Here is a 26285-nt window from a genome sequence, read left to right on the forward strand (position 1 = left end):
CGTCCTTCTGAATGCTTCTACCTGGACCTAAGAGCACTATTCTATAGCTTCAAGCCTACCTGCTAAATTTCCAGAAAAACAATTCCAGAAGAGGCCAGACTTTTAGAATAAGTGCAAACAAATACCTCCAGAAATTCAAAATAAGAATTTTTACTCTCCTGGAATGCATAAAAGGGAGTTTTCTTTGTCACTGACTCTTTCTCCCTTCTTTGGACAGGTCATTTAACTTTTGCCTCTTTCTTCCTGCCAGTGAATTTCAAGAAAAAATGTAACAAGAACTTTTTAAAAAAAATTTTTTTTTAGTTGTCAATGGACCTTTATTTTTTAATTTTTAATTTTTTAAATTTTTAAATATTTTTATTTTTATTTATTTATATACAGTGCTGAGAATCAAACCCAGTGCCTCACACATGCTAGGTAAGTGCTCTACCACAGAACTACAACCCACACCCCACAGGAACTTTTGTTTAGTGCTGCTAGTTGAGCTTAGGATGGCTGACACAAATCCTGTTCTCCATGACCAATCACAACCAATCTACCAAAAAAAAAAAAAAAAAAAAAAAAAAAAGCCTATATCTATACTTTTACCTGTGAAGCAGTCAAGCTGGGAGAGGGTGCAGCTGGCTGCTGGGCGTGATGGTGGTGGTACTGCTGTTGTTGCTGTAGTTGCTGTAGTGGCTGCTGCTGTGCTGTTTGTAGTTTGTTTTCAGATTGTGGCAATGGCTGTATTTGGAACTTGTCTGGTTGTTCTTGCTTTACTATCAGGTTCTTCCGTAGTTGTTCAACTACTCTTTTCTACCAAATGAAGACAAAAAAAAATCTATCAGAATGCTGTTCTGTTAGCTGCATGGAAACACAGCAATTATATGCCTCTGACATCTTTTCCATACTAGTTTCATCTAAAACTTGTAACATCTATAATTACATAGACTGTACAAACAAGGAGTTCAAAGAACATAAAAGTCATTATCATTAATATGAAACCAATGGTATAAGAAATGTTTTTTATAAAGGGAAATTAAGGCATGTAGATTTAAAAAACAGCTAAGAGATCATGTTGCAGAGCTCAGATTTCTTGACTACTATTAGGTTAGCAAGTAAGACTGGAAGGGCTGACTAGCACAGCAGTAACAGCATGCCTCTGGAATCTTACTGCTTCAATTCAAAGTTCAGTTTATATTCTTACCAACCACACAATGTTGGGCAAGTGTCTTAACCTACCTGTGCCTTAATGTCCTGGTATATAAAATGAGGAGACAGTAAGTACTTACAAGCACAAGTGAGCTAATATACACAAAGTACTCAGAACTATGATTGGCACATTATTGTGCATCTGATATAAGAGATCTCAATCACAGTAATTTTTATTAATCAAATAAATATCATGTATCTATCCCAATTTGAAACATTAAACACATTTAAAACAAATAAACCATGATTCCAGTAGTATACAATATAAACATTAGACATTCTAAATTACTGAAATATGTAACTCTTGGGCAGAACTTCTTTGCTGGAACAGGATCTGTAGAAATCCATTTGGTTAGACAGTCTAGGGATTTGACTACATGGGATGAAAATTTAAAATTAAGGTTTCTTGAATTTTCTAGACCTTGTTCAAACTTTTAAAAGTGTTTTTGGCTATCTTCATTACTATAATAATACATTTCTTTCTTTTTTCAGTGCAGGGGATTGAACCCAGGGTCTTGTACGTACATGCAAACACTCTACCACTGAGCTGTATTCCCAGGCCCTAGAGTCATACATTTCAATAGAACGAAGTTTGTTCACAACTGTACTCTACGCTGAGAACTATGATGCTGAGTAAATGTCCACGTCCTTTTCACAGTGTGTGTGAAGTAACAAGACTGAAGACGAGTAAATGGCTCAGAGACTATATGCTGTCATAACCATATGAGGCCAGATTTGGGGTCTGGCTCCCTTGTCCCCATGGCTGGAAGAAAGGATAAACATCATTGCTCTCACACACTTTTAAGTGAGTTCACTAGCTCAGTGTACTATTTCTGAAAAAAAAAAAAAAGATTGTTAAAGATTGTTATTTTCCAGTACAGATTATGAATGGAGATAAAGAAAGTGCTAGTTGAGCTCAGCAACAGAGGTTTAAATAAAGGGTTAAATGAAACCAGAAGAGCCAGATTAATTTTCAAATTTCTACTATGGCTCCAACCAACTTTATCACACACACACTTTAAAGAATTCAAACCTGCAGACTACTCACTTAACATATTCAAACATTAAAATATTTATAAAATGGATTTTTAAAAACTTTAAATCAATACAAAATATATTCTTGAGATTTTGAAATTTTCATTATTGATTCTCTTTAGACAATTAAAATGTCATATAAAGGCCAATTTGGGGGGAGAAAAAAATTCTCCTATACATTATATTCTACTATCACTGCCTCTTTGAATAAATATATTTTTTTAAACGCAGAGTCCAAAGTCTTTGCAGAAACCATCTGTGGAATAATTAAAATGCAAACTAATAAAATATTGAACACTTATAAAAATTAACTTGAGTCTTCAAAATTTTATTTTGCAAGTTTAAAATAAAAGGCAGAGAAATTGAACTGTTACGGTTTACAAGAATGAAAGTAATAGTAGCAGTGTTGCAGGTGACTTTGAGCATCACATGTAGATTTTATTGTGTGGACCCTGCCATAACTTTTGGATGTTTACAAATGAAATAATAACTTAAAGTTGCTCTCAGTCCTCCTCCCCAGATCAGACATTGAACATTGGCAAGATAGCTAAAGTGCAGCATCAGCAGATAAAGGGGAGTCTAAGAATGCTTACAAAAACAGGAGAGAGAGACCAGGAGGAAATAATACAACACAAATGTGACACCTGCCAAAGAAATAAACAGAATGCCCTCTTGAATAAAAACAGCATAGGAAACAATAATTACTGTACCAGGCACAAAAGAACAGAGTGTTTTCCTCCTCTACAGCCATCCTTAGGAAACACAGTGTGCTCTCCTACTTACTGCCTAACTCAAGTGGACCAGAAGGAAGAGACAAAGCCCAGAACCTGCTCCCAGTTATACGCCACAGCAGGGAAGAGCCAGAGAGAGATGCAGGCTGGAGTACTCTTCAGCCATATGGCTAGAGCAAGGTGGCGACCAATCAGAACCAGAAGCAGAGAGTGGGAGTCAAGTGAGTCACACTGCATTTACAACTGTTCCTCCCCAGGGCCTGAAACAAAGCCCTAGACACTTGCACTTGTGAGTGGGAAGGAAACCCAAGATCCAATACCTGCAAACTTATATTGGTCCTTGAAAGAAGAGGGGAAAAAAATGAAGGTCAGAGCACATGGATTGGGAGAAATTTTCTGTAAAAGACGGCTGTAGTATTTGAAAGTTCTGCTCAGAAATGCATTGCCCCTCACTCCTTGCTGTGCTCGCCAGATTAGAAGACCACTACATGTGTAGTCATGTCTGTGAATTTTTTTAAAAATCAAGGTTTGGGGGTAACACTGCTGCTTTCCATCACAGCCTGCAGTCAGGATGGGGGATGAGCTGGGCAGCAGAGGTGCTCTGTGGGCACAAGAGCCCTGTATATTCTTTCAGGGCTGGCTAGTAAAGAAGAGCTGCTGTGTATCAGAGCCAGCTTTTTAGAGTCCCACAGTCCTGTCTTGCTCTAGTTCAGTCTTGTGGCTCTGGCAAATACTACACTCACATCCCTTCAGAGGGGCCTGGATCTAGTTCAGCACCAGTACTTGGTGGCAGCAAGAGAGAAGATAGTCACAATGGAAGTCTTGGCCACATAGGATCAAGCAGAGCTTCCAGTGCCTGCAGCTTTAAGGTGGCCTCTTGTCTCCATAGGAGAGTCTACACATTCATTACGGTGTTTGAAACAAAGAAATCATGGCTTTTGCTGGTCACTAATGAGGGTTATACTGGCATAAACAATTTGCATTGCCAATGGTGTTCACATATGAGGGAGATCTTTAAATGTAGCTAATTATTTTAAAACATTATCTTACATCTTGGAAAAAAGGCTAAAATGCACAAACTGGCCATCCAACATTCACTAATAAGTTAATAAGAGATAACAGCCAGGTGCAGTGACGCAGGCCTGTAATCCCAGTGGCTAGGGAGGCTGAAGCAGGAGGATTATGGGTTCAAAGCCAGCTTCAGCGACTTAGAGAGGCCCCAAGCAACTCAGAGAGACCCTGTCTCAAAATAAAAAAAGGGGATGGGGATGTAGCTCAGTGGTTAAATGTTCCTGGGTTCAATTCCTGGTATCAAAAAAGAAAGAAAGGGGGAAAAAAAGGCCAAAAAGAGTGATGGAAGAAGAAAGGGAGAAAAAGTTAATAACTCATCATCTTCTCTCCTTATTAATGTATTTTCTGTCAATAACAGGCCAATATGGCAGGCCTGGAGGTGGTAAGTATGGCCCCCTTCAATCCTGTCATAAACCCATGATACCAAGCCACAGTTTCCCTTGACATTCGCACCATCGGGTTTCATCAGGGCTTGTTCAGGCAGAAGAGTTCACTGAGCCTCTGACACTTCTAGTCAGTTTCCAAGACAGGTAGTTATGGTGATCAATATTGTGACATTCATGTGATACTATCAACATGTTCACATGACAGCAAGAAAGATCCTGAAGAAAAATACGAAATTTTATAGATCCAATACAACAGAATGCTGGAATTGTTTCTATTATCTAAGTCAATCATTCCAAGTTTAATGGCACTGGTCACAAGAGAAGGAGATGGAGAAACAGAATGACAGCCCCACCTCTCCCTGCAATTGAGCCAATAGTTTATGTTCACCAACAAATTTGCATACAAGTTTCAGAATGTTTCTCCTAAAAGGAACTCTAGGCATAAGGCCCTTTCTCTTCCTCCCTGGCTGGATGTCACTGTTTTTGCATGCCATGCTCTATGCAGCATTATCAGTTTTTGTTTTCTTTTATTTGTGGTTCTGGGGTCTGAACCTAGGGGTACTTTATGACTGAGCTACATCCCAAGCACTTTTTATTTACTTGTGAGATAGGGTTTCACTAGATTGCCAAGGGTGGCCTGGAATTTGTGATCCTTTTGCCTCAGCCTCCCAAGCTGCATCACCACTCCTGACACATTATCTGTTTTGCATCAATTATAAGGGCCACTCCTACTCAAGACATCTTCTTACGCAGTACTGCATAAGATGTCTTGAGTACATGTGGCCCCCAGTACTGCCTTAACAGTTTATCCTTCTCCCTCCATGAATCAACAATCTGAAAATACAAGCTTCACCTTTCATACCAGAGCGTGACAGCAACCTGTAATTTTTCACAAATTCACAAAGTAAAGAACAAATCTTATCTTCATACCTAAAATGCAGTGGGAAATATTTCGAGGTCTTCAGACTCAACAATTGCTCAAAATGAAACTAGGGATACTAAATTTTATTGGTGCAGAAAAAACTAACAAGGAGAAATTTATATTTGTTGATGATATCAGAATTCCTCAAATGGGGAAGTAGCTCAGCAGTAGAGCACTTGCCTAGATGCTTGCAGCCCCATGTTCAACCCCAGCACTGCAAAAACAAAAGGAATTTCTCAGAGGAGGAAAAAAAGTCTTTCTACTGTACAATTGAAACCCAACCATACAATATTTATAAATAACACCAATATTCATCAAATCTGAGGAAGCAGGAAGGAGATACAATGGTCTTCAGGACGTTCCACACAATTATCCCCTCGGGAATAGTGTGTGCATTACTGACATAATGTTAGTGACAGTATTACAATCCAGAGCAAATGCACGTGTTGTTTAAATGAAACAGAAAATTAAGTGAAGATTTCACCACTTTATGCACAAAAACACAGAATGTCATTTTATGAACAAAAACATAGGAAAAGAGGCAATAAACTCACAATTAACTCCTTCCTTAATGCATAAATAAAATTCAATGGGAGAATATGCAGTGAAGTTACTGGAGAAAATGTTCCAGAAGAAATACAGGGTATAATTCTAACAGAGGAGGAAGAGGAATACTGGTGGCAGAAGCTATAAAAATTTAAAAAGGCTGTAAAAATAAAACATAAACTTGGCTAAAAATAATTGCATTTTATTCATTTTTTAAGATACTAGAAGGTTTTCCCCAACTCTCTGAGATTCAGTTTTAGAGTTAAAATTAGACAAGTAGCTATATCCTTTTAAAATGATATCTACTTGACAGAGGCAATATATACCACTACATCTTGCATGGTAAACTGGACATATTGTCTACCAAAATGGGTTTGTATCCTGGTTTTGAGATTTGGGAAAAAAGTATTTTCTAGTTCTGCAAGGTATCTGGGATTTGTACAGTACAATAAAAATGAAGGAGCAGCAACAGTACACACTATCAGAACTTTTTTCAATAAAGTTCAACAAAATTCTTTGCATGGACGTTAAACAGAAGTTAGAGAATGCTTATGCCATGGTATTGATTAGACTTTGTATTACCTTTTTAATTAAAAAAATTCTTTGGGGTTTACTCTTCTTTCAATATGCACATGCACACACACAGATATTTATATCAATGGATTTTATAACACATCTCCATAGAAATTAATACCTTTTATCCATATTAATAAGACTTACATTCCATCTCTACAGGGAATTATACCCTTTATTCACTAGACTGACTGAATGAAACACTGTTTTCATTTTTCTTACTTAGTTCTCCATGCTCTAATAGGTAAACTCAGTCTTACCTTCTCCCTCAGTATGATACGCATGTCTATAAAACATTGCTAATATTGCTATAACCAAACTTTGCCTATAGCTAGGGGTCCTTCTAAGAACCTGGGGACTACCTTTAATTTGCAATAAACAAGAAAGTGATAGCTTCTTTTGTATGCAAGAAGAGTTATGACCTCTAGAGAACTACAGAACAATACGTAACATACAAAGATGCTGGAGATATAGCTTGGTGGTGGAGTACTTTGCCTAGAATGTACAAGTGGGAACGTAGTTGTAGTACATTTTTCTATAATAAAAGATAAAGGAGGGCAAAGGTAAAAATAAGTTAATTTACATATAAGTCCTGTATGTTTCTATGAAGCACTAAGCTATACTATATGTCCTCTTTGCTTAAGAAAAATGGCGATGATCAAATGAATGTTGGGGAGTGCCAACTGTTAAGGCCAATATGGAAATAAAGGATGGTAACCAATAATACAATTTGTCTATAGGAACTTTCAACTCAGAACAACAGCTAATTAAATGGCTTTATTTTCAGTGTCAATTATATTTTGGACCTTTAACATCTAATCAAATGTTTTGTGTGTATGTGTGTGTGAGTGAGTGTGTATGTGCACATGTGGGTGGCTGGGGACTGAACCCAGAGCCTCATTCAAGCTAGGCAAGCACTCTACCACTGCACTATGTTTCAATGATAGCTTAAATGAAATTTGTTTTTTGTGTGGTTTTTCCTTCTTCTTTTCTTTTTTTGGTACCGGAGACTGAACTCAGGGGCACCTGACCACTGAGTCACATTCCCAGCCCTATTTTGTATTTTATTTAGACATAGGGACTCATTTGAGTTGCTTAGCACTTCGCTTTTGCTGAGGCTGGCTTTGAACTCATGATCTTCCTGCCTCAGCCTCTCGAGCTGCTGGGATTATAGGCAAGTGCCACCACACTCAGCTGGTTTTTGTGTGTTTTTAATGAGAATTGCTCAAAAACAGTTTAGTATTAAGAAAGTGAATGAATGCTACCTGTTGCCTTTTTTATCTCTAAACTCCAACACATTACATATAGCACATATCTTTGGGTAGAGATCCAGGTACAGCCCAGATTTCTTATACCTGTATGGTGGTTCATATTTCTGAATGCATAAAATAAATGTTCAATTTAAATGTAAACTGACCCAGCAAAGACCTTAGATACAGTAATGCGGACAATAGGGGGAAAAAAATAAAAACCATCCACAATCTGCACAATTTAGCTGTTTGCTATCATGAAAAAATACCTGAATCATTGTGTTTATATCACAATGAGATATGACATGGAGCCTATTAATTTGTAAATTAAGCTCCAGCTCAGCAAACGCATGTCCCTCTGTAACTGTTTACAAAATGCTACTGCACATACCACCAGCTTGTCATTCATCATTTCATGGCTTTCCCCTGCAACTTAAAAGGCAGCATCGCCTTGTTAATATCAGAGCTGTCTCATACACTATTGAAATTTTCATTCCTCTGCCCTGAAGCTGCTGTGGTTTTCCTTACAAAAGAATTATGATTGGAGATGTCTGCACAGTAGCTGTCCCTGACAAGTCAGATATGAAAATACAATTTACATACATTGATGATCCAAAAATGGGGGGAGGGGAACAAAACCAAAAACCCTGTTATCATTTTATAGAACGGGGTTTTGATAAATAAACTGTTTTGCCTGCTCTAAGCCCTGGGTACCATTTGAGATAATGCAGGAATCCTCTTTTCCATAAAAACATGACAGAATCAGATGCTGAAGAGGTATTCTATGGAGAATACATTTATTAAGACAGGGATGGGTCATTTTCAAGGCCAATGGTGTCTTTTAATGATCCTCAATTCTGCATTTTTTTTTTAAAGAAAAAGATTGTCAATAGTATTAGAAAAATATACCATGTCAGGCAGTATACATCAAATAGAAAATACTCTATGATGAAGTGTACTATTTTTCTTACATTTAAACAAAAGAAACTCCTATAAGATCTCTAAATACTGAATTTTTTCATTAGAAAGTATTTTTCCCAAAAGAATATTGAACATCATACTGTTGATGCTCAAAAACAATTTTTATCAACTACAGATATAATAACATATGGATTTTAAGAGATTCTGAAATGCTTCAATCTCTCTAAATTTCATAAAGTATTCACAATTTTAGTAGCTGAATTTGTTACAACCACCTAAAGGGGGAAATGTTGAACAGTGTTACAAGCTGACTTTCTGAAAAGACCCCATATAGAACAACTCAGAGGAGCAATCCTCTAGGCAGGCTGCTGACATGACGACAGTGTTAACTTGGGGAACTGGATCTTCCAAGACACACAGCATGAGAGAATCTGCTCTACTCTGTATTCAACCTGAGTTTTCCGCATCAGAGACAGAATAAACCTGTACTCATCTTGCAAAGCTTCAGAGCAAGTTTTTTTTTGTTGTTGTTGTTTTAAATCATCACCACTAAAAGTTTTATTAGATATCTTCAATACTACAGAAGAAAATGCACAATCGCTTAATAAATAAAATGCATTTGGAAAAAAATTAAGTATTTTATTAAATGTTAAAGTTTTTACACACACACGGGTGGGGGGAGAAAGAGAGAAAGAGAGAGAGAGAATGTGTGTGTGGAATGAATGGAATGACCACAATAAATGGACAATAAAAGGATTTTTAAAAATTTTCTTCTAGCATACTTTTCCATACTAATGGTGCAACTCACCCTCTTTTACTTTACCTTCAGTTTCCACATACAACAAAAGTACAGGGACAAAAGAGAAGAAGGCACAGTACTGAACATAAGATCAATCCCTTCATATTTTTTAATAGACTTTATTTTTTAGAGCAGTTTTAGGCTCAGAACTGTGTGGAGTAAGGAGAATTCCCATTGCCCCTCCAAAAAAAGAATTATGATTGGAGACGTCCGCATCTCCACCCCTGCACATTTCCCCACTATCAACATGCCACACCACAGTGGAACATTTGTTAAAACTGATGAACCTACAGTGATATATCACTATCACTATGACTCAGAGTACACATTTACATCAGGACTCACTCTGAGTGCAACATATTCTATGGATTTGGACAAATTCATAATGACATGCATCCACCATTATAGCATCATACAGAATAATTTCATTGCCCTAAAAATCCTCTGTGCTCTCTATTCAATCCTCCCTCCCTCTAACCTTTCACAATCACTGATATTTTTAATGTCCCCATAGTTTTGCCTTTTCCAGGATGTCATATGGTTGGAATGATACAGCATACAGGCTTTCAGGTTGGCTTCCCTTAGTATAATGTTTTTCTCCGTTTTCTTTCCATTGCTTGACAGTGCATGTCTTTTTAGTTCTGAAAAACATTTCATTGCCTGAATGTACCATCATGGTTCTTTAATTTTTTTTTTTTTTGCATACAGTCTAATGTAGTAATGACTACAATAAAAACAAAACAATAATAAAAAATAGAAGGATACTGGGAGTCTGCCCAGGAGACTTGACTTAGGTCTCAAATCAGGGGTAGAGTCAGGCCTATCGCCAAACAAGGTTCATTATCTCCAGTGAGTTCTTTATTCAATCTTAGCCTTAGCTTTTCCATAGTTCTCTAATAATCTTTTCTGTTAAAATTCTATGAGCCACTGGATGGCAAGAATTCAATCGCCTCGGCCTGGGGATGTGGCTCAAGCAGTAGCTTGCTCGCCTGGCATGCGCGGGGTGCTGGGTTCGATCCTCAGCACCACATAAAAATAAAATAAAGATGTTGTGTCCACCGAAAACTAAAAAATAAATATTAAAAATTCTATCTCTCGCTCTCTCTTAAAAAAAAAAAAAAAAAGAATGCAATCGCCTCACGTACACCTTTCGCCTCCAGCACTGTACAAAGAAAACCAATGCTTACAACAATGATCCTAACATCTCACAGAGAGGCTAAATCACTGAAGAACAACTGCATTCAGTGGTTGAAGACTTATTCACATGAACATGTAAACTGATGATTACCTTTTGCCTGAATAGTAGTAATCTGATGATTACCTATTACCAGGCAGGTAACACACATGAATGAAGCAGGCAGATATAAGATAACAGCAAGTAATTCGGACTAAGGTCAGCTGGAGAGGAACTGCCTCATCTAAAATCACTAATGAATGAACTGCTTTTAACAAAGAGAGTCAAACAAAATAGCTTTGCTATTAGATAAAGTCCACGGGCTACCAGTTTTTAACCCCTAGACAGTAATTACACTGACTGAACTGTAGTTACTAGAAGCCAATGGAATTAAACATTACTTAGGAAAATTTTTTAAAATGCCAGAGAGAGTGCTAGCCTTGAGTCAAGAATAATTTCAGATAACCAGAAAAGTAAAATGGCCTTCTGGGTTAATCACAATTTTACCAGTGACTTTTAATGGAGAGACATAAAAAGCAACTTAAAAATCAACATAATGACATAAAAATCAACAGTAATGAATAGAATATGGCAAGATAAAACATCTGAGGATGTAGGGAGATAGACAACTACATGCAAAATATAAAGGTGATAATGAAAAATTTAGTAATATATTCTGTAAGTATGCTACTTTATCAGAACAGTTTAAAACATCTTACAGATAACTTAACCCTTCATCATGTAAAACCAACAAAAGGAAGAATTGGAATCAGTTCTCTGCCACTGAACCACAGCTATCTCTAGGGCTGGAGAAAGCAGCTGTTGAAGGAACCATTCAGCAAAAGTCTGAAGAATGAAAACTATCTTGTTGAAGCTGTCCAGGGAATCAGATAAACAAATTGCAAACATCAGACTTGGAATATGACCAGAACACTTAAGATCTAACCATTTCTGATTCTTGTTTCAGAGTACCTAGATTTTTCAAAGTCATTTTATTTACATGATTCAGGGAAAAATTAATGTTAAAACATATGAATGATTTCATAATTTTTCAAAACTCCTACTTTCTGAGTACAAACTCCAAATGAAAAATGATGGTATCATTTTCCACAAATATATTTCCCTAATGATGTAATTTTTTTATGTAGTACTTTACTAGTAAATTTTCATACCCTTTTATCAATAAGATTATCAAAACTATATGGTATGGTTTAAAGCAACTGTCACCAATTCAGATGGGGAAACTGAGGCACACAGTGACTGAAAACCAATCAAAAGTTACACAGTTATTTGACAGAAAAATGGGGACTAGAATATGGAATCTCTGTCCTTTGAAAAACCAGTGTGAACAAAACTAGTGTGAACAAAAATGGGCTGGAGCCCATTTTTCTGAGGTGACTTCTCTGGAGCTGACAGGAGGGCAAGGGAGAGGGATGTCTCTCACTGGTCAGTAGTCTCTAGACTCAAGAAAGAGCCAAGAAGCCAAGCCAGGCTCTTGAGACCCAAGGAAGCAGAGTAATCTGGATAACAACCCAGAGGAGCCAATAAAGGTGGAAAATATGACAGGTGGAGATTAGGGACACAATGGAGGTGGCTCCAGAATACCACACCAATGAGGCCCACTGAAAAGCAGACTTCCTATAAACTGTCCTGCAGATTTGGAAGGGCTGAGAATGTTCTTACAAGACTAGAAAGAAAAAGACAACTTGCTTCAAAAGGTCAGAGAGTGCTCGCCTTGCATACAAGGCCCTGGGTTCAATCCCCAGCACCACAAAAAAAAAAAAAAAAAAAAAAAAAAAAAAAGGCCAGCGAGAAGGCTGTACTTCTGCCATCAGCCTCTCCCACAGCTGAGAAGGAACACACAGACAGCCAACCCAACAAGAATGATACGCTTCCTCATCTACAGTAGATGATGGACAATTTAGAGTCTGTTGCTAACTTTCCAGCCTTGAGCAAAAATCTTCAATTCTGGAACGATTTCAATTTAATCAATGTGCTGGACACTGGCAACATTTAGACTAGTAAAATGATGGGCTTTGGTGGATTTTTCAAGGAGTAAATCATAGCAAACTTTACTTACCAGCCACTATCATTAAGCTGGATTTAAAAGTTTTATTCACTAATAGGTTTGTCTTCTCAGCATAAAAACTATATGGCTATTTTTTGTTTTGTTTTGAAGATAGAGTACAGATGATCAAACCCAATATGCAAGATGCAAAGGGACTGGGGGTAAAAACATAAGGCCACAAAAAAAGTTTTTGAAATCAGTCGCTCAGATTAGGGTTCAGAGCTGCTACTAGGAAGCCTGCTGCCCCTCCCCCACCTATCACACACGACCAGGGCTCAGTCAGTAGGACCGCTGTGCAAGTGACACAGCCATCACTTCCGCTTAGTCTCTCCAGGCCTAATGGATGTGATGCTGAATTTACTTATCTCAGCAGGCAGCACAGCCTCACCAAGAGTGGTTACGTTTCAGGCTTTGTAAGAACAAGATGTCAGGGGTTCTGTTGTTGCATCACTCTGTAACACCTTATTTTCAACTCTCTGCTGAGCTGGCAAAAGCACTGAATCAACCCAGCTCCACAACCTAGCAACCAGCTCAGCTCAGCTCACCCTTCAGATGTACGGGTAGCAGGACAACTCTGCAATTTCACTGGCAATGTGTCACACTAGGTGCACAGATCTATCTAGTCATTATACCCTTTGAATGTCTCTCCCTGGATTTTTTCTATCCTCATCCTCCTCCACTATATTTTCCTGACTAAATAATTTTTAAGATACTTTCAAACAAACAATATAAGGATCTAGCTTTACCTTGTACCCCCAGAAATGTGCATAATTTTATTGCTCTCTGAGATCCTGGGAGAAAGCCTAACTCTCAGTTGGCACCAGAGCTTCCTACAGTCTGCTCAGCTTAGATGCTGAGAATGAGATGATTATCTCCATACCCTTTAAAAGAATCCAGGGTTGGGATTTAGCTCTGTGGTACAGCACTTACCTAGCATATGTGAGGCCCTGGGTTCGATCCCTAGCACCATAAATCAATAAATCCAGTTGATTTAAGGATGATTGTGAGAGCATGTGTGATGGACCCACTTGGGGAAAACAGGCATATTTGTTGTCTGATAGATATGGTGCAATGGACCCACTCACAAGCAGGCTGTCAGCTTTGCCACTAATCGGAGGGAAGAAAGCACCTTTAGGAAAGGAAAATGGAACAAACTGAGTGGGAGAGAAGTGACACAAAGTACAGTGTTTAACAAGCAGCTTTTCTTGGTGTTTGAAGGTGCTCCTTTCCTAACCAAGGCTCCCTGTAACAGGAAGGAATCATTCCTACATAGGGGTGCATACCTATACTTCACAGGGTGTTTGTGTGTGTGACAGTTATACTGTCATAATTTTAGATGGTTAAACCTCTGCTCCAGGGTTTATAAAAGATCACAGCACTTGTCACTCTTGGTGCAGAGGTAGAGGGAGATAGAGTGGTTGAGCAGTTCATTTTTCTTTATAATTACGCTGCATTAACCTTCCACATGAGAGCTCCCCTGTGCTTTCATACCAGCAGCACCAACTGGCTGCATTTGATAAGGCTCTACAGTCTGCAAGACCAGCACATGCAACAAAAGGAATACTTTAATACTGCAGACTTAAGCAGAAGCTGAACGCAGCTCTGTTACTTACTGGCACACATATTCAGTTCAATTATACATGTGTAGGCAAAAACAAACCAAAAACATAAAGCTGGAAGGCAGCAAACAAACGATGGGAGCTTATTTAAACCAAATGTGATCTGAACATATTCTGCTAATCTTTACAATATCAAAACTGCAAACTTCTTATTTTGCTAACTTTTGGTAATGTGGCTTCCTATAAGAAATACAGGATACAGAACTCAATATTAAAGTTCATAGTGTAACACAATTACAAGAGGATCTGTATCACAATCAGATCACAATGATATCTACAAACTACATGTTGTGAAGATAATTTACTTGCTCAAGCATTTCTCTTTATATATCATTCAGTAACTCAAAAAAAATTGGTTAAGAACTAGCACTAAGTCTATCTCTATACTTCTTGACATATAAATGACTTCTCTTTTGGGGAGAGAGAGGAAATTTTCCCATTAATAATTTTCCTAGATTTTTTAGTGCAGTGCTTAGAACACTACTTTCAATATGTACAAAGGTAGATTGGTGCCTTTTCTATCCTGGGCAAAGGCCAGGTGTACATGCTTGAGCAGACAAAATGAAAGCCACCTGGGGAAGTGGGTGCTTACACAGTTAATCTTGAATGGAAAACAAAAGGTAGCTATATTTATACCTCTATCTAACCAATGGCATACGTGGCCATTATAGCATCTTGAGTAAGGCTTCTAGCTCGGGTATAGTTTGTATTTCTGGGCACATCCATAACCACATCCCTAAGGAAGGTTAAGAGTTATCCCTACAATGCTGCTCATTACTTACTTTCTTTGAGCACAAACATGTAAGTTGAGGATGTCAGTCTATGATACAACTAATCTGATAATCAGAAATTAAAAGTATGAAAACTCAAGTGGTACACCATTTTACTCATCAGATCTCATATTTAAAATACTTTCCTAGAATTATAAAACTATTGCAAAATCTAGTTTTGGAAAATTAATTAATGAGCTGCTTAAATACTTCTGAAAGTGGCAGAGGAATGTTTGTTTACATTTACATTTTGAAAATGGATAATAAGATCTGGGAATTCTACTACATTCTTCTTTGTTCCTACGCTTGATGTAGGAAATTGAAGTACTTTTTCATGAATATTTTTATTTTGCTTAAACCACCACAAACTTATGTTGATATATATATTTTTATGACACTTAACACCATAGTATCCTTTTTAAACAATGTTTTCCTTAACCTAAACATGAGAACTGTGCTTCCAATTAAAGGGTCAATAGTTCTTAAAACCACAATATCCAAGACATCATTTTAACTTTCTTACTGCACATTACATGTTACAGCATTCAGCAGAATGATACTGAATGACCATGTGCCAAAAGATAAAAGCCAGCTCATGCCTACATGAAACAGCTCCCAAAGATGTTGGTTTCTCAGTGTCCACATGGAGTGACAGGCAGATTTCTCTTCTACCTAATAATGCATGATTTCCATATCTCAATGAAGACAATTTCTTTCACTAAATGCTTGTTTTCAGAGTGGCAGACAGATTAAAATTCCACTCTATAACCATGTTAAGAATCAGGCAAGGGCTGGGGTTGTGGCTCAGCAGCAGAGCGCTCACCTAGTACGTGTGCGGTCCTGGGTTCAATCCTCAGCACCACACACACACACTAATTAATTAATTAATTAATTAATTAATTACAGGTACAAAGGAAAAAAAAAAATCAGGCAAAAGCCAATCTACCTGTTCAGAATCTGCCACTCTCACTCACTGTTGGGCCATCTGTTTATGCGTACTGCTTGTCTCACAGTGCAAATCAACCTGCTGCTGGGCAGACCTGCCTCATGCTGCAAACTCATTCTGCAATTTCAACCTCCCTCACTGGTAATAGGACCTCTTATTGGAATTTAAAACTACCACTTCAATCAACTAGAGGCAGACCTTATTCTACTGCTCTTGCACCAAGAAGAGATAAACCACAGGTCCGTGTACAAACAGGTCATCTCTGAATATTGGGCTCGTGAGGAATGAGGAAGCACAGCTTTGTTCCTATCAAAATATTTTAATGCCATCATCAGCAATCAGTCTGATACTCTGGAATATATGTGTACTACCATGGAGAGAGACTAAAAAGATTACTGAATCCCAGAGGATAGCAGTACGAACTGGGTTTAGCATTGCTCAAAGTATACAAACTATTCTGGTCTTCTTTGTTTTAAAGATTGGCAACTTATTCCTAGCTGGATTTCTGTCTGTGTTATTAGCATACAAATTTAATGCAGTATTAGGAAAGGTTCTCAAAACATCCTTTGATTCATCCACAACTATCAATTTGCTTGCACTTTTGCTAATCATTCCCTCATCTTAATTTTGAAAGGATGTTAGCGCCATGAATAGAACAGAGAGCAGAATAATATTGGAAGACAATATTCAATGAATATGTCTACTAACTATATAGTATTAGAAATGTAGTTATGTAATTAGAAAGAAGTTTACGTGCCCCTCCCCTTATTTTGATGGTGGTATTAGAAATTGGTCCTCCTGCCTCAGTTCCATATGTTGCTGAGATTACAGGTATGTACCACCACACCCACTGTGCATATCTATGTTTAAATACCTTTTTCAGGAGACAGGAGATACATATGCAAAACAACGATTATGCTTCTTATAGAGTATCAACAAACAAAATTATTGGAAGATTGAAAAAGCTATGCATAGAAGAGAACAGTAAATTGAGAAAATGGAGTCATCAACAGAAGACAAACCTTGCAGAGTGTGTACTCTAATGCTAAACCCAAGGACTTAATTTTAATTAAAAAATTAAATAAAAAGAATTAAATATGGGCAATCAATAATTAAAATATTATTTTGGGGAAATGGAGTAAGGCAAGTTCTTGTGATAGGACCTTGATTATAGGACCTTTAAATAGATAAACTAATATGTACCCAAGGAAAAGGCATGCATAAACTGGGCATGGTGGTGCACATCTATAATCCCAGTGACCCAGGAGTTTGAGGCAAGAGGATCACAAGTTCAATGCCAGCCTAAGCAGGGCCGTAAGTAACTTAGAGAGACCCTGTCTTAAAATAAAAAATACAAATAAAAAAGGGGGCTGGAGAGGGGATGCAGCTCAGTGGTAAAGCACGCCTAGGTTCAATCGCCAGTACCAAAAACAAACAAATCAAAACTCTATACATACACTATGCACTTCTATTGGGCTCTATTCTTTACATTTAAGACTGAGAACTGAATGTAGAATGAGTTCACCTTGTTTCTAATGTGCTTCAAAATGTGTTTATTTTGAAAAAGGAAATCAAAAAAATCTATCCATACAGGTTAAAAAAAATGTACAAGTTAGGAGTTAGAAGAGGAAGAACTATATGAATAATGTGCAGAAATACACCTAAAAACAAAAATTTGAAAGGACCCAATACTATGTCAATTATTTGGTGTTGACAAAGCTCGGGGATGGAAGGGACTGAGACCTTCATGAGAATTTCTGTATCTTAGTGAGTGAGAAATTCATCACATCTTACTTTGTTCAAGCCTCTCCTGTTCCTAATGTACATAAACATCCTTGCTTTCTGCCTGGGGATGAGCCATGCAGTGGTGAACAGAAAGGCTTGTCTCAGTCTACGGTGCTGAAGGAAAGCCACAATCTTTTTGCAAGGCTGACAACCATATGACATTTACTGAACAACCAGCAACATTTCTAGTATTATTAAACAGACATTGACAAGTGGAAATAATGATCTAGAGGAGATTCTAATTTTGTAATTAATTGGAAAGTTGAAGCTTATATGTTAGCCCTCTCAAACTGCTTGATACTTGCAAACAAAACAAAAAAAGCACCAGCAAAATTATAAGTGAAGGCAGCAAACTGTAAAGAAGAAAGTAACATATTTAGCATAAAGAAACTGCTACATCATTTCCCACACTATGCTATGAAAACAAATTATTCACTTCGACACTATATGCCAAGGAATACAGTGTTATTTAGAAAATATATTCTCTTACCTTTTGATATATCAGCAGCTAAATCCTACCTTTTTCTCATATGCTAAGGACTTGCAGGGTCTCTTTTATCAAGATATAATAATACTCAGAACACTTTTGAAAATCACAACTGAAAACAACTGTTGACCATTAGTTAAGATGTGGAACAAAGAGATGTAAGCACACAATTACCAAAAACTAGGTTAACAAACTGTAGATGTTGTTTAAAGATTTTATAATGTTTTCCTTTCGAAAAATAGTAAAGGAATTTCAAATAGATCAAAAACTGTCTAATGATGATTTAAATCTAATCTTCCAAAACATTTTTTCTAGGATACAAACTTTTTTTTATCAGTTTTCCATTACATGTTTCTCATTCAGAGATCCTTACTATGTCACTAGAAATACTCAAAACTAGGTCAAAATAAGAATTTGACATTTTAAACTTTGAGTAATGCTACAATAGCAGTTTAATAAGTCTTAACCAAAACCCCCAGATATTTTACTACTACAAATGAAATAATATATTAGAACTTACTAGCATATCTGCTTCCAAAGCAGAAACATCACCAGATTTAAAGCCTTGTGTGGTTCTGGCAGAGAAGCTGAAGGGGAAAACCATCAAGGTAAAGTCAAGGATTCTCTAACTACCAGACTGGATGGAAGTGGGGTTATAAAATGTTTTGTCACCAGGTCCAATGACAGTCCATTATATATTACCATAACAACAAATTTCTGTTCTGATAAATTATTAACATGTACTAATCCAATGGGTCTACAGGTTCTGAAGAAATAAAACCACATTTTCCAACCTAGGAAATAAATAACAGGACTAATATTGGAAGTTCAAATTGTAGTTATTAACTGGTACTTCTGCCATGTGTCCTGTGGCTTCAACGTAAGCTAATAACAGGGAGGAAAATAAAACATTGCTGCCTCACACTGAATTTTTGTATAAGAGTGGGAAAAGGACTAACTATACTCTTTTCTTCTTTCTGATGCTCACATTTTAAAAAATTCCATTAGTATCTTGCCAGATTTTCAAGAGAAAAGCTGTGCGTATCAGAGTTAACTGGTATGATAGGCCATGGGAGAACAAAACCAATAAGAAACCTTTCTATTCTGCACTTCACAGGGCTGTCACTCGTACTAGAAAAACGTCACTTTGAAGCCCTGTTTGCATTCCATTTTTAACTAGAGGAAAGAGGATGGAGGTCTTTGGTTTCTATGACAACCCAGATGGGCCATAATACAAGATACTTACAAATGTTCAATTGCAGGGATGCCAAATCAAATTAAGGCAGAGTTAGCACTACTTCATAAAAACTAGATGGGGGAGAAAACAAAATACTTATGGCAAAATCATATCATTTCTAGAAGTGGTTCTAAAGGATTTCATGAGAAAATATAAAGAAAAGGGTGACTATTTTTAGTTAAAACAAAATAGTAGTGCTAATATGTAAAAATAAAACTCCAATTTACATGAGTAAATGCTTTCATTAAAATCTGACTACTGGAAAATTACTACCCTCACTTAATGTAAAAAAAAAAATCTCTTCCAAATAACAAGAAATTCATTAGTGATTTAAATCATTATAATCTGGCACTCTGGGCTGGTTTGTAATGGTGAGCTGAGCTTCTTTGAGCGACTTTTTTCTTTGCTCCCTCCTCATTATTTGTTTCCATATTTGGCCTTCATGACTAGAGTACATAGTTCTCAAAATAACTATGGAATGGCTAATGCTCCAGAAAGAAAATAATTACTAACTTGTGCTTACTAAAACTTGTGAGATTTATTAACTCTCCAAGAGTAATCTACCATCTCTTTCCATTTATAAATTATGATTTGAGAACAAATTATAGCAAATACTTCTAGATTTTAAAAGCACTATTTAAAAAAGAAAGAAAAGAAAAAGAAAATGAAAAAGAAGTCAGGTGTGGTAGTGCACGCCTGTAATGCCAGCAGTTCGGGAGGCTGAGGCAGGAGGACTGCCAAGTTCAAAGACAGCCTCAGCAACACAGGGAGGCCCTAAGCAATACAGCAACACCCTGTGTCTAAACAAAATATAAAAAGGGCTGGGGATGTAGCTCAGTGGTTAAGCCTCTTGGGTTCAAACCTCAGTAACCCCTCCAAAAAAAAAAAAAAAAAAAAAAAAAGGAATGCACAGGTAGCCCTCTTCATTTGAAGGGGACAATGCTTTGTATTCAAACTTAGTAATGGAACTGCTTTATATATCTCACCACCGGGGAGAGGGAGTGTTGTATACCCTTTAAGGATCATAAAGGGTCCTGTCTCCTCAAAATGTTGTATGTACAAACATATACACAAATGATACATACACACCACAGAGTGAAGACCTCCTTCACAGAGCACCTAGTTTACACCTACTTAACTAGTTTCAATTAGTTTCCTTCTTTCCAAAAGTCAAAATTCTGTATTTGTAATAGAAAATAAAAATTCCCCCCCAAAAAACCCACAAATATCCAATGTTTACAACACTAAGTAGACTGATGGTACCTTTTTTAAAATTAAAACACACCTCAAGGGCTGTGGCTGTGGCTCAGCGACAGGGTGCCTGCCTAGCACATGCGACACGCTGGGTTCAATCTTTAGCAACACATAAAAATAGATAAATAAAGATATTGTATCCATCTACAACTAAAAAAAAATTTTTAAATATATTTTAAAAAACACACCTCAAATGAATCAAAATAAAATGAATTAATTGAATAAATACATATCTACTACAGAAATTTTACTTGTGATTGAATACTATGACTTCTAACTGTTTTGGACCTGCATACATCAGGTAAGTTTGTTTCTATGACTTTTTCTTCTCTCCCAAATGGCATAAACCCATTTAAAATTATTTTAAGAAGTTATTGTAAAAAAGAGGACTAGAGGGGCTGGGGCTGTAGCTAAGTGTAGAGCACTCGCCTCGCAGGTGTGAGACCCTGGGTTTGATCCTCAGCACCACATAAAAATAAATAAGTAAATAAATAAAGATATTGTGGCCATCTACAACTAAAAAAGAAATTTAAAAAAAACAGGACTAGAATAAATTTTCTCAGTAGAATCTTTTTTAGAAACAAAAATATTTCTTGTTTTGAAAAGGAAACCTGTTTATAAAGAGTATTAAATAAAACAGCCAAGAAAACTTTGTATCTATATTATAAGGAGGAAAGAGCCTCTCTTCAGTATTCAGTTCTACTGTTACAAAATGCAAACCAATACCAACTTTCTCCACAGTCCACTAAAAGACAGAAAAACTTTTATAAAATTAGAGTTATAAAATATTCAGTATTGGTAGAACTAACAGTGATACTAAATAATAAGTTGATAGTTTTAAAATACTGATGAACTTCATTTTTAAAGCACCACAAAGCTGCTCATTATCAGGATGACCTAAGCAAAGTTTGCAGTCCTCACCAGGATGACGACTAGCACTTACAGAAGATTAAAAACAAGAAAGATGGGCTGGGGTTGTGGCTCAGCGGTAGAGCGCTCACCTAGCACGTGCGAGGCACTAGGTTCGATCCTCAGCACCACAAATAAATAAATAAATAAATAAATAAATAAATATATTGTGTCAACTACAACTAAAAATATTAAACAAAACAAAGATGTGTCATGCAGAACACAATCAAAGATGGAAGTGTGAGCATGGCTCAGCACACTACAGAGCACAGGGCACTTAATCAGAGGTACTGGCAAGGCTTTGTGGGCAGGCCCACGCAAGTGCCTTTAAGAGCTCTGTTAGACTGCAGACATTTGCCCTTCATCAATTGCTTCCTATGCCAAGATTTCCTATTTGAGTGTTGCAACCTAATATTCTTCATCCAGGCAACCACAGCCTGTTTTGGAAAGGTTCCCTATTTCAGAAGTCTCAGTGCTGTTTCATTTAGAAATACATCTTTATGAAAATATGCATCATCTCCAGAACAAAAATGCTTCGATATATTAAGTTTCAGCTGTAAGTGATATTTTTAGAAAAGTGGTAATTTCAGAATCTCTGCTTCAAAAGTAGGTTTTTTTTAAAAAAAAATGGAGTCACAAAGTAGAAAATTAAAAAGATATACCAAAGAATAAAATTCTTTGAGAGGCCAGGGAAGAGTAGAAAGGTGGGACACACATGGAACGGTTGATCAATGCGCACTAAGTTATAATCAGATAGGAGAATTAAGTTCTGGAATTGTATTGTAAGATAGAGTGACTATAAATAATGATAATTCAGCATATATTTCAATGAAGCCAGAAGAAAACATTTTGAATATTGTCATCACCAAGAAATGATAAATATTTCAGGAGATACATATATTTACCCCAACTTAAACATTATACAATGTACTGAAACATATTAAAAACAGCATGTGATAGCTCATAAATATGTACAATTTTCATTTCAATTAAAAGTTCTAAGTTTATTTTCCTTAAATTTAAAGAATCATTCAATTATACATACAGGTAAGAAATCTCAAAAAGTATTCATCACTGTTTTTCATAAAAATCAAATAATTTAATGCAAAAGAACAGTTTTTTTTTTTAAGAAATGGTCTGACATCACAGATGGTGTTTCTGTATGAACAAAGAGAACTGATCTGAGATGTCTTGGACACAGTAAAAAAAAAAAATTAAGACTTTTGACCAAAGAAAAATTTAACTTTTAATAGATAAGAAATGAGAGACTCTGGGTAGGTGGCGGTAGAGGACAGAAGTCTCGGCTCTAAGATTATACTAAAAGTTATTTAAGATATGCAAGTGTTGTTATTTCTTGATTTCTTGAACTAAAATATTTGATCAATGGCTATAACAGAATATCCTATATGCTTCTTCAACATAACAGTTTTAAAGAACCATACCCATCTGACCTCTTACTCCACAGAAACTCATTTTCCTTTATATTGGTTTGCACAGCACAGAATTATTTATTTTGTCATAGTACTTAAAATTTTACTGTGGATGTACTTTGTACATCCTTTTAGGATTAGACAGCTTTCCATTAAACTGTCTCCTCAAGACTAAGAGACTCATTATCCAAGTGCTGTTTGTAAAGCACAGTTCATGCCTTCTGAGAAGATGATCTCCTCCTTTTCCTCATTCACTACACACATATACCTACATTCACACAAAATTTATTCTTCTTCGTTTATCCCCAAAAAAAGGAACATAGGGAAAGGAGCTCAAGTGCTATGCAACAATGATTAATTTTTCCTTTTACAATATTACTTCTTATCACAAACATTTCTTGACAATGGAAAATGAGATTATGTACATTTTTACACATGCCTGTATACATACTTATATATAAGCATTAACATGTGTATAAGATATGATTAGATTTACGGTTGTAAGTCATCAAAAAAAGTCAATATGTAGTTTTATGCTTTATATATAATAAACTTTAGGCAGTTGTTTTTCTTTTGGTTGAAACTTTCTAAGATTATAAGAGAAAGCAAAATCCTCATTTAACACATTAATTCGATTAACTGGAACTAAATGTTCAGACCTTCCTCCTGCTCAGACTTATAAAACAGGTTATTTTGACTCTACTGGCAAAAGTTCCTGATTATTCTCAGTTTTTTATTACATACCACTAAATGAAACAATCAGCATTCCTGTTACCATGAAGTGTGTACTGCCTTACACTGGAATGGTTAAACAAACATTAAGGGTTAAATAAACATCAGCACCAACAGTTTACACCTCATGAGCAATGAATAAAAGACTATTTGTAGCACAAGTAACCTCTACAGCTCAAGATGGGTCATCTCAATTCTGAAACAACTTACTTGAGCTGTAGGGATCTGATCATAAAGGGGATGGGGACCACTCCTAATGAAATGTGGAGACAGTTTTTACATATGAAATGTATTCATCATCATTTCTTTAAAAAACTCCAAATTCAGAACTCTTAAAAATAGCAAGAAAATAAAATAAGTAAGATAGCTTAATTATTAATAACTGTGGGAAAGTACGATTTTTAAGCTTTGAAAATAGACTGATATAATATAAAATGGTCTTTGTAGATAATAATTCAAATTCAGACAAAAGAGAATTAAAAATTGGAATGTTCATTTTTAGTTTACATTTATGCCTAAAGAACGAGAAGAACCTAAAGTTGCTGATCTAGTTCCTATAAATAAAAACTAAGTAATTTTAAAATTAAATCTGTTATAAGTTACTTACTTTAAGAAGTATCTGCTTCCCATTTTCATATTTTCCAATTTTTCCAGAAACCCAAGTAAGAATTATGAAAATTGGGCAATGAGCTATGATAAAACAGGAAATTCATAATCTTTCAGCTGAGTACACAATTAGGGCAAAGGCGAAGTCAAAGCCAGAATTAACAAGCACCTAATAAAATACTGTAGCTTATTTAAATGTTTTAAGTGTGAACAAATCAGTCTTCTAATCTTCCTGAACCTTCTGAAAGACCCTCAAAGCACTCTACTTAAATAGCAAGGGATCTAAGAGTGTATACACTGCCAAACTAACCCTCCAATACATTCAAAATCAGTTATACACCGGAGCTGAGCTACAGAATGAAGTTCTCACTTAATGAATTAACGCCATCTAGTGGGGTCAGTGAGACTTCAGCTAAACCTAGTTTACAATACATTACTACAATCTCTTGAATTGGTCAAATATTTTATTTTAAAGGATATACTTACGTTAATTAGGGAAGTATCTTAATTTGATGAACTTTCCTACAATCAAAATGGCGCAAAAATATTTTAAGACCAGCAATTCTCACTTGGAAGGTAACAATATTTTTATTCTTTGCTTCAAAGGCACAAAATAGAAATCTATACATAGCAACAATGAAGATCAAGAAAATTCAAAGTTAAAATTAAAACAAGTCAATAAAAATTTTTAAACAATGATAATGGCTATTATTTATTTATTAAGTACCTAGATTATGCCAAATATTCCACAGAGTTTTAATCTTTAGGGCTACCTTGCAAGGCCTTTTACAGATGATACCCTATAACAAAAACACTTAAAATACTGTGTGACTAATCAAAATGTTTTTTCTTCCCTCTACCATGGTGACTGCCCCATCTGCCCACACTAGTTCACTGAACACCTACTATGAGTCCAACATCATGCAGAGTAATGGCAAAGTTCTAAGAGGAAAAGGGGCCTGGGCTTCAAGGAGCCTAGGCACAGCGCTGGAGCCAGGACTCGGCAGTACTTTACAGAAGACACAACTGTATTTTACCATAGTCTTACTGTTAATTTTTTTCACATTAAAACAAAACCCTGGGCTGGGTTGTGGCTCAGCAGTAGAGCACTCGCCTAGCATATGCAAGGCCCTGGGTTTTAATCCTCAGCATCACACAAAAATAAATAAATACAATAAAAAGGTATTGTGTCCAATTACAGCTAAAAAATAAAATATTAAAAAAAAACCCACTAACAAAAATGTTAACTCCATTGTGATTTTGACTCCGTTATACTGATTGATGAGAAAGAAGATGTGTACCCTTCACAGACTACCAATGGATAATTTTTTTCTTTAATTTTCAATGCATATGATTTATTTGTATCATTTGCAAGTTTTAAGATAATGGGCTTCTTCATTTTACTCTGTGCAAGGTCATAATCCCTAAGAAGGTTCAGGAATCTACCATAACAATCCCTATTATCTTATTTATATTCCTGGTAGCATATCTGCTTCTATTTTTTCTCTTTGTATTTCTTGGGATCACTATTCCATGTAAGAACAATGGAGTAAAATCCATTCATTACTTTTTTACTAAGTGGTAGGTGGAAATTAACACAGCCAAGTTTGGAAAAGTAACCCATTTTTCTATCTGGGAATGCTAACTTTAACATTTAGCACCTTCCTGCACAATATGTATTTGTTTTCATACACTTTGATAATATATAATGTTCAGCTGATAATCCAATAAAATGTTGAACATCTGGAAAATTGTCAATTGACATTTTCCTGGGGGGAGGGGGGAGGGGAGGGAGGAAGGGGAGGGAGGATGGAGGGGGGAAGGGGGAGGGGGAGGGTAGGGA

General features: G+C 36.3%; 1 protein-coding gene across 25 annotated transcripts in view; it reads right to left on the reverse strand.

The window, feature by feature from the left end:
* Phf21a (PHD finger protein 21A) overlaps positions 1 to 26285 on the reverse strand; it is a 188905-nt gene that overhangs the window by 54588 nt on the left and 108032 nt on the right. For 23 of the 25 annotated variants that reach the window (XM_048788674.1, XM_048788673.1, XM_048788671.1 and 20 more), the window contains one exon: positions 589 to 795. In XM_048788674.1, coding sequence (XP_048644631.1) covers positions 589 to 795 — 207 coding nt within the window. Of the gene's footprint in view, positions 1 to 588; positions 796 to 18794; positions 20113 to 24928; positions 24950 to 26285 lie in introns of those variants that run through there. The other 2 variants (XM_048788684.1, XM_048788679.1) reach the window with 2 other exon arrangements.

Source organism: Marmota marmota, unplaced genomic scaffold, assembly GCF_001458135.2.
Source record: "Marmota marmota marmota unplaced genomic scaffold, marMar, whole genome shotgun sequence".
NCBI classification, from domain to species: Eukaryota; Metazoa; Chordata; class Mammalia; order Rodentia; family Sciuridae; genus Marmota; species Marmota marmota.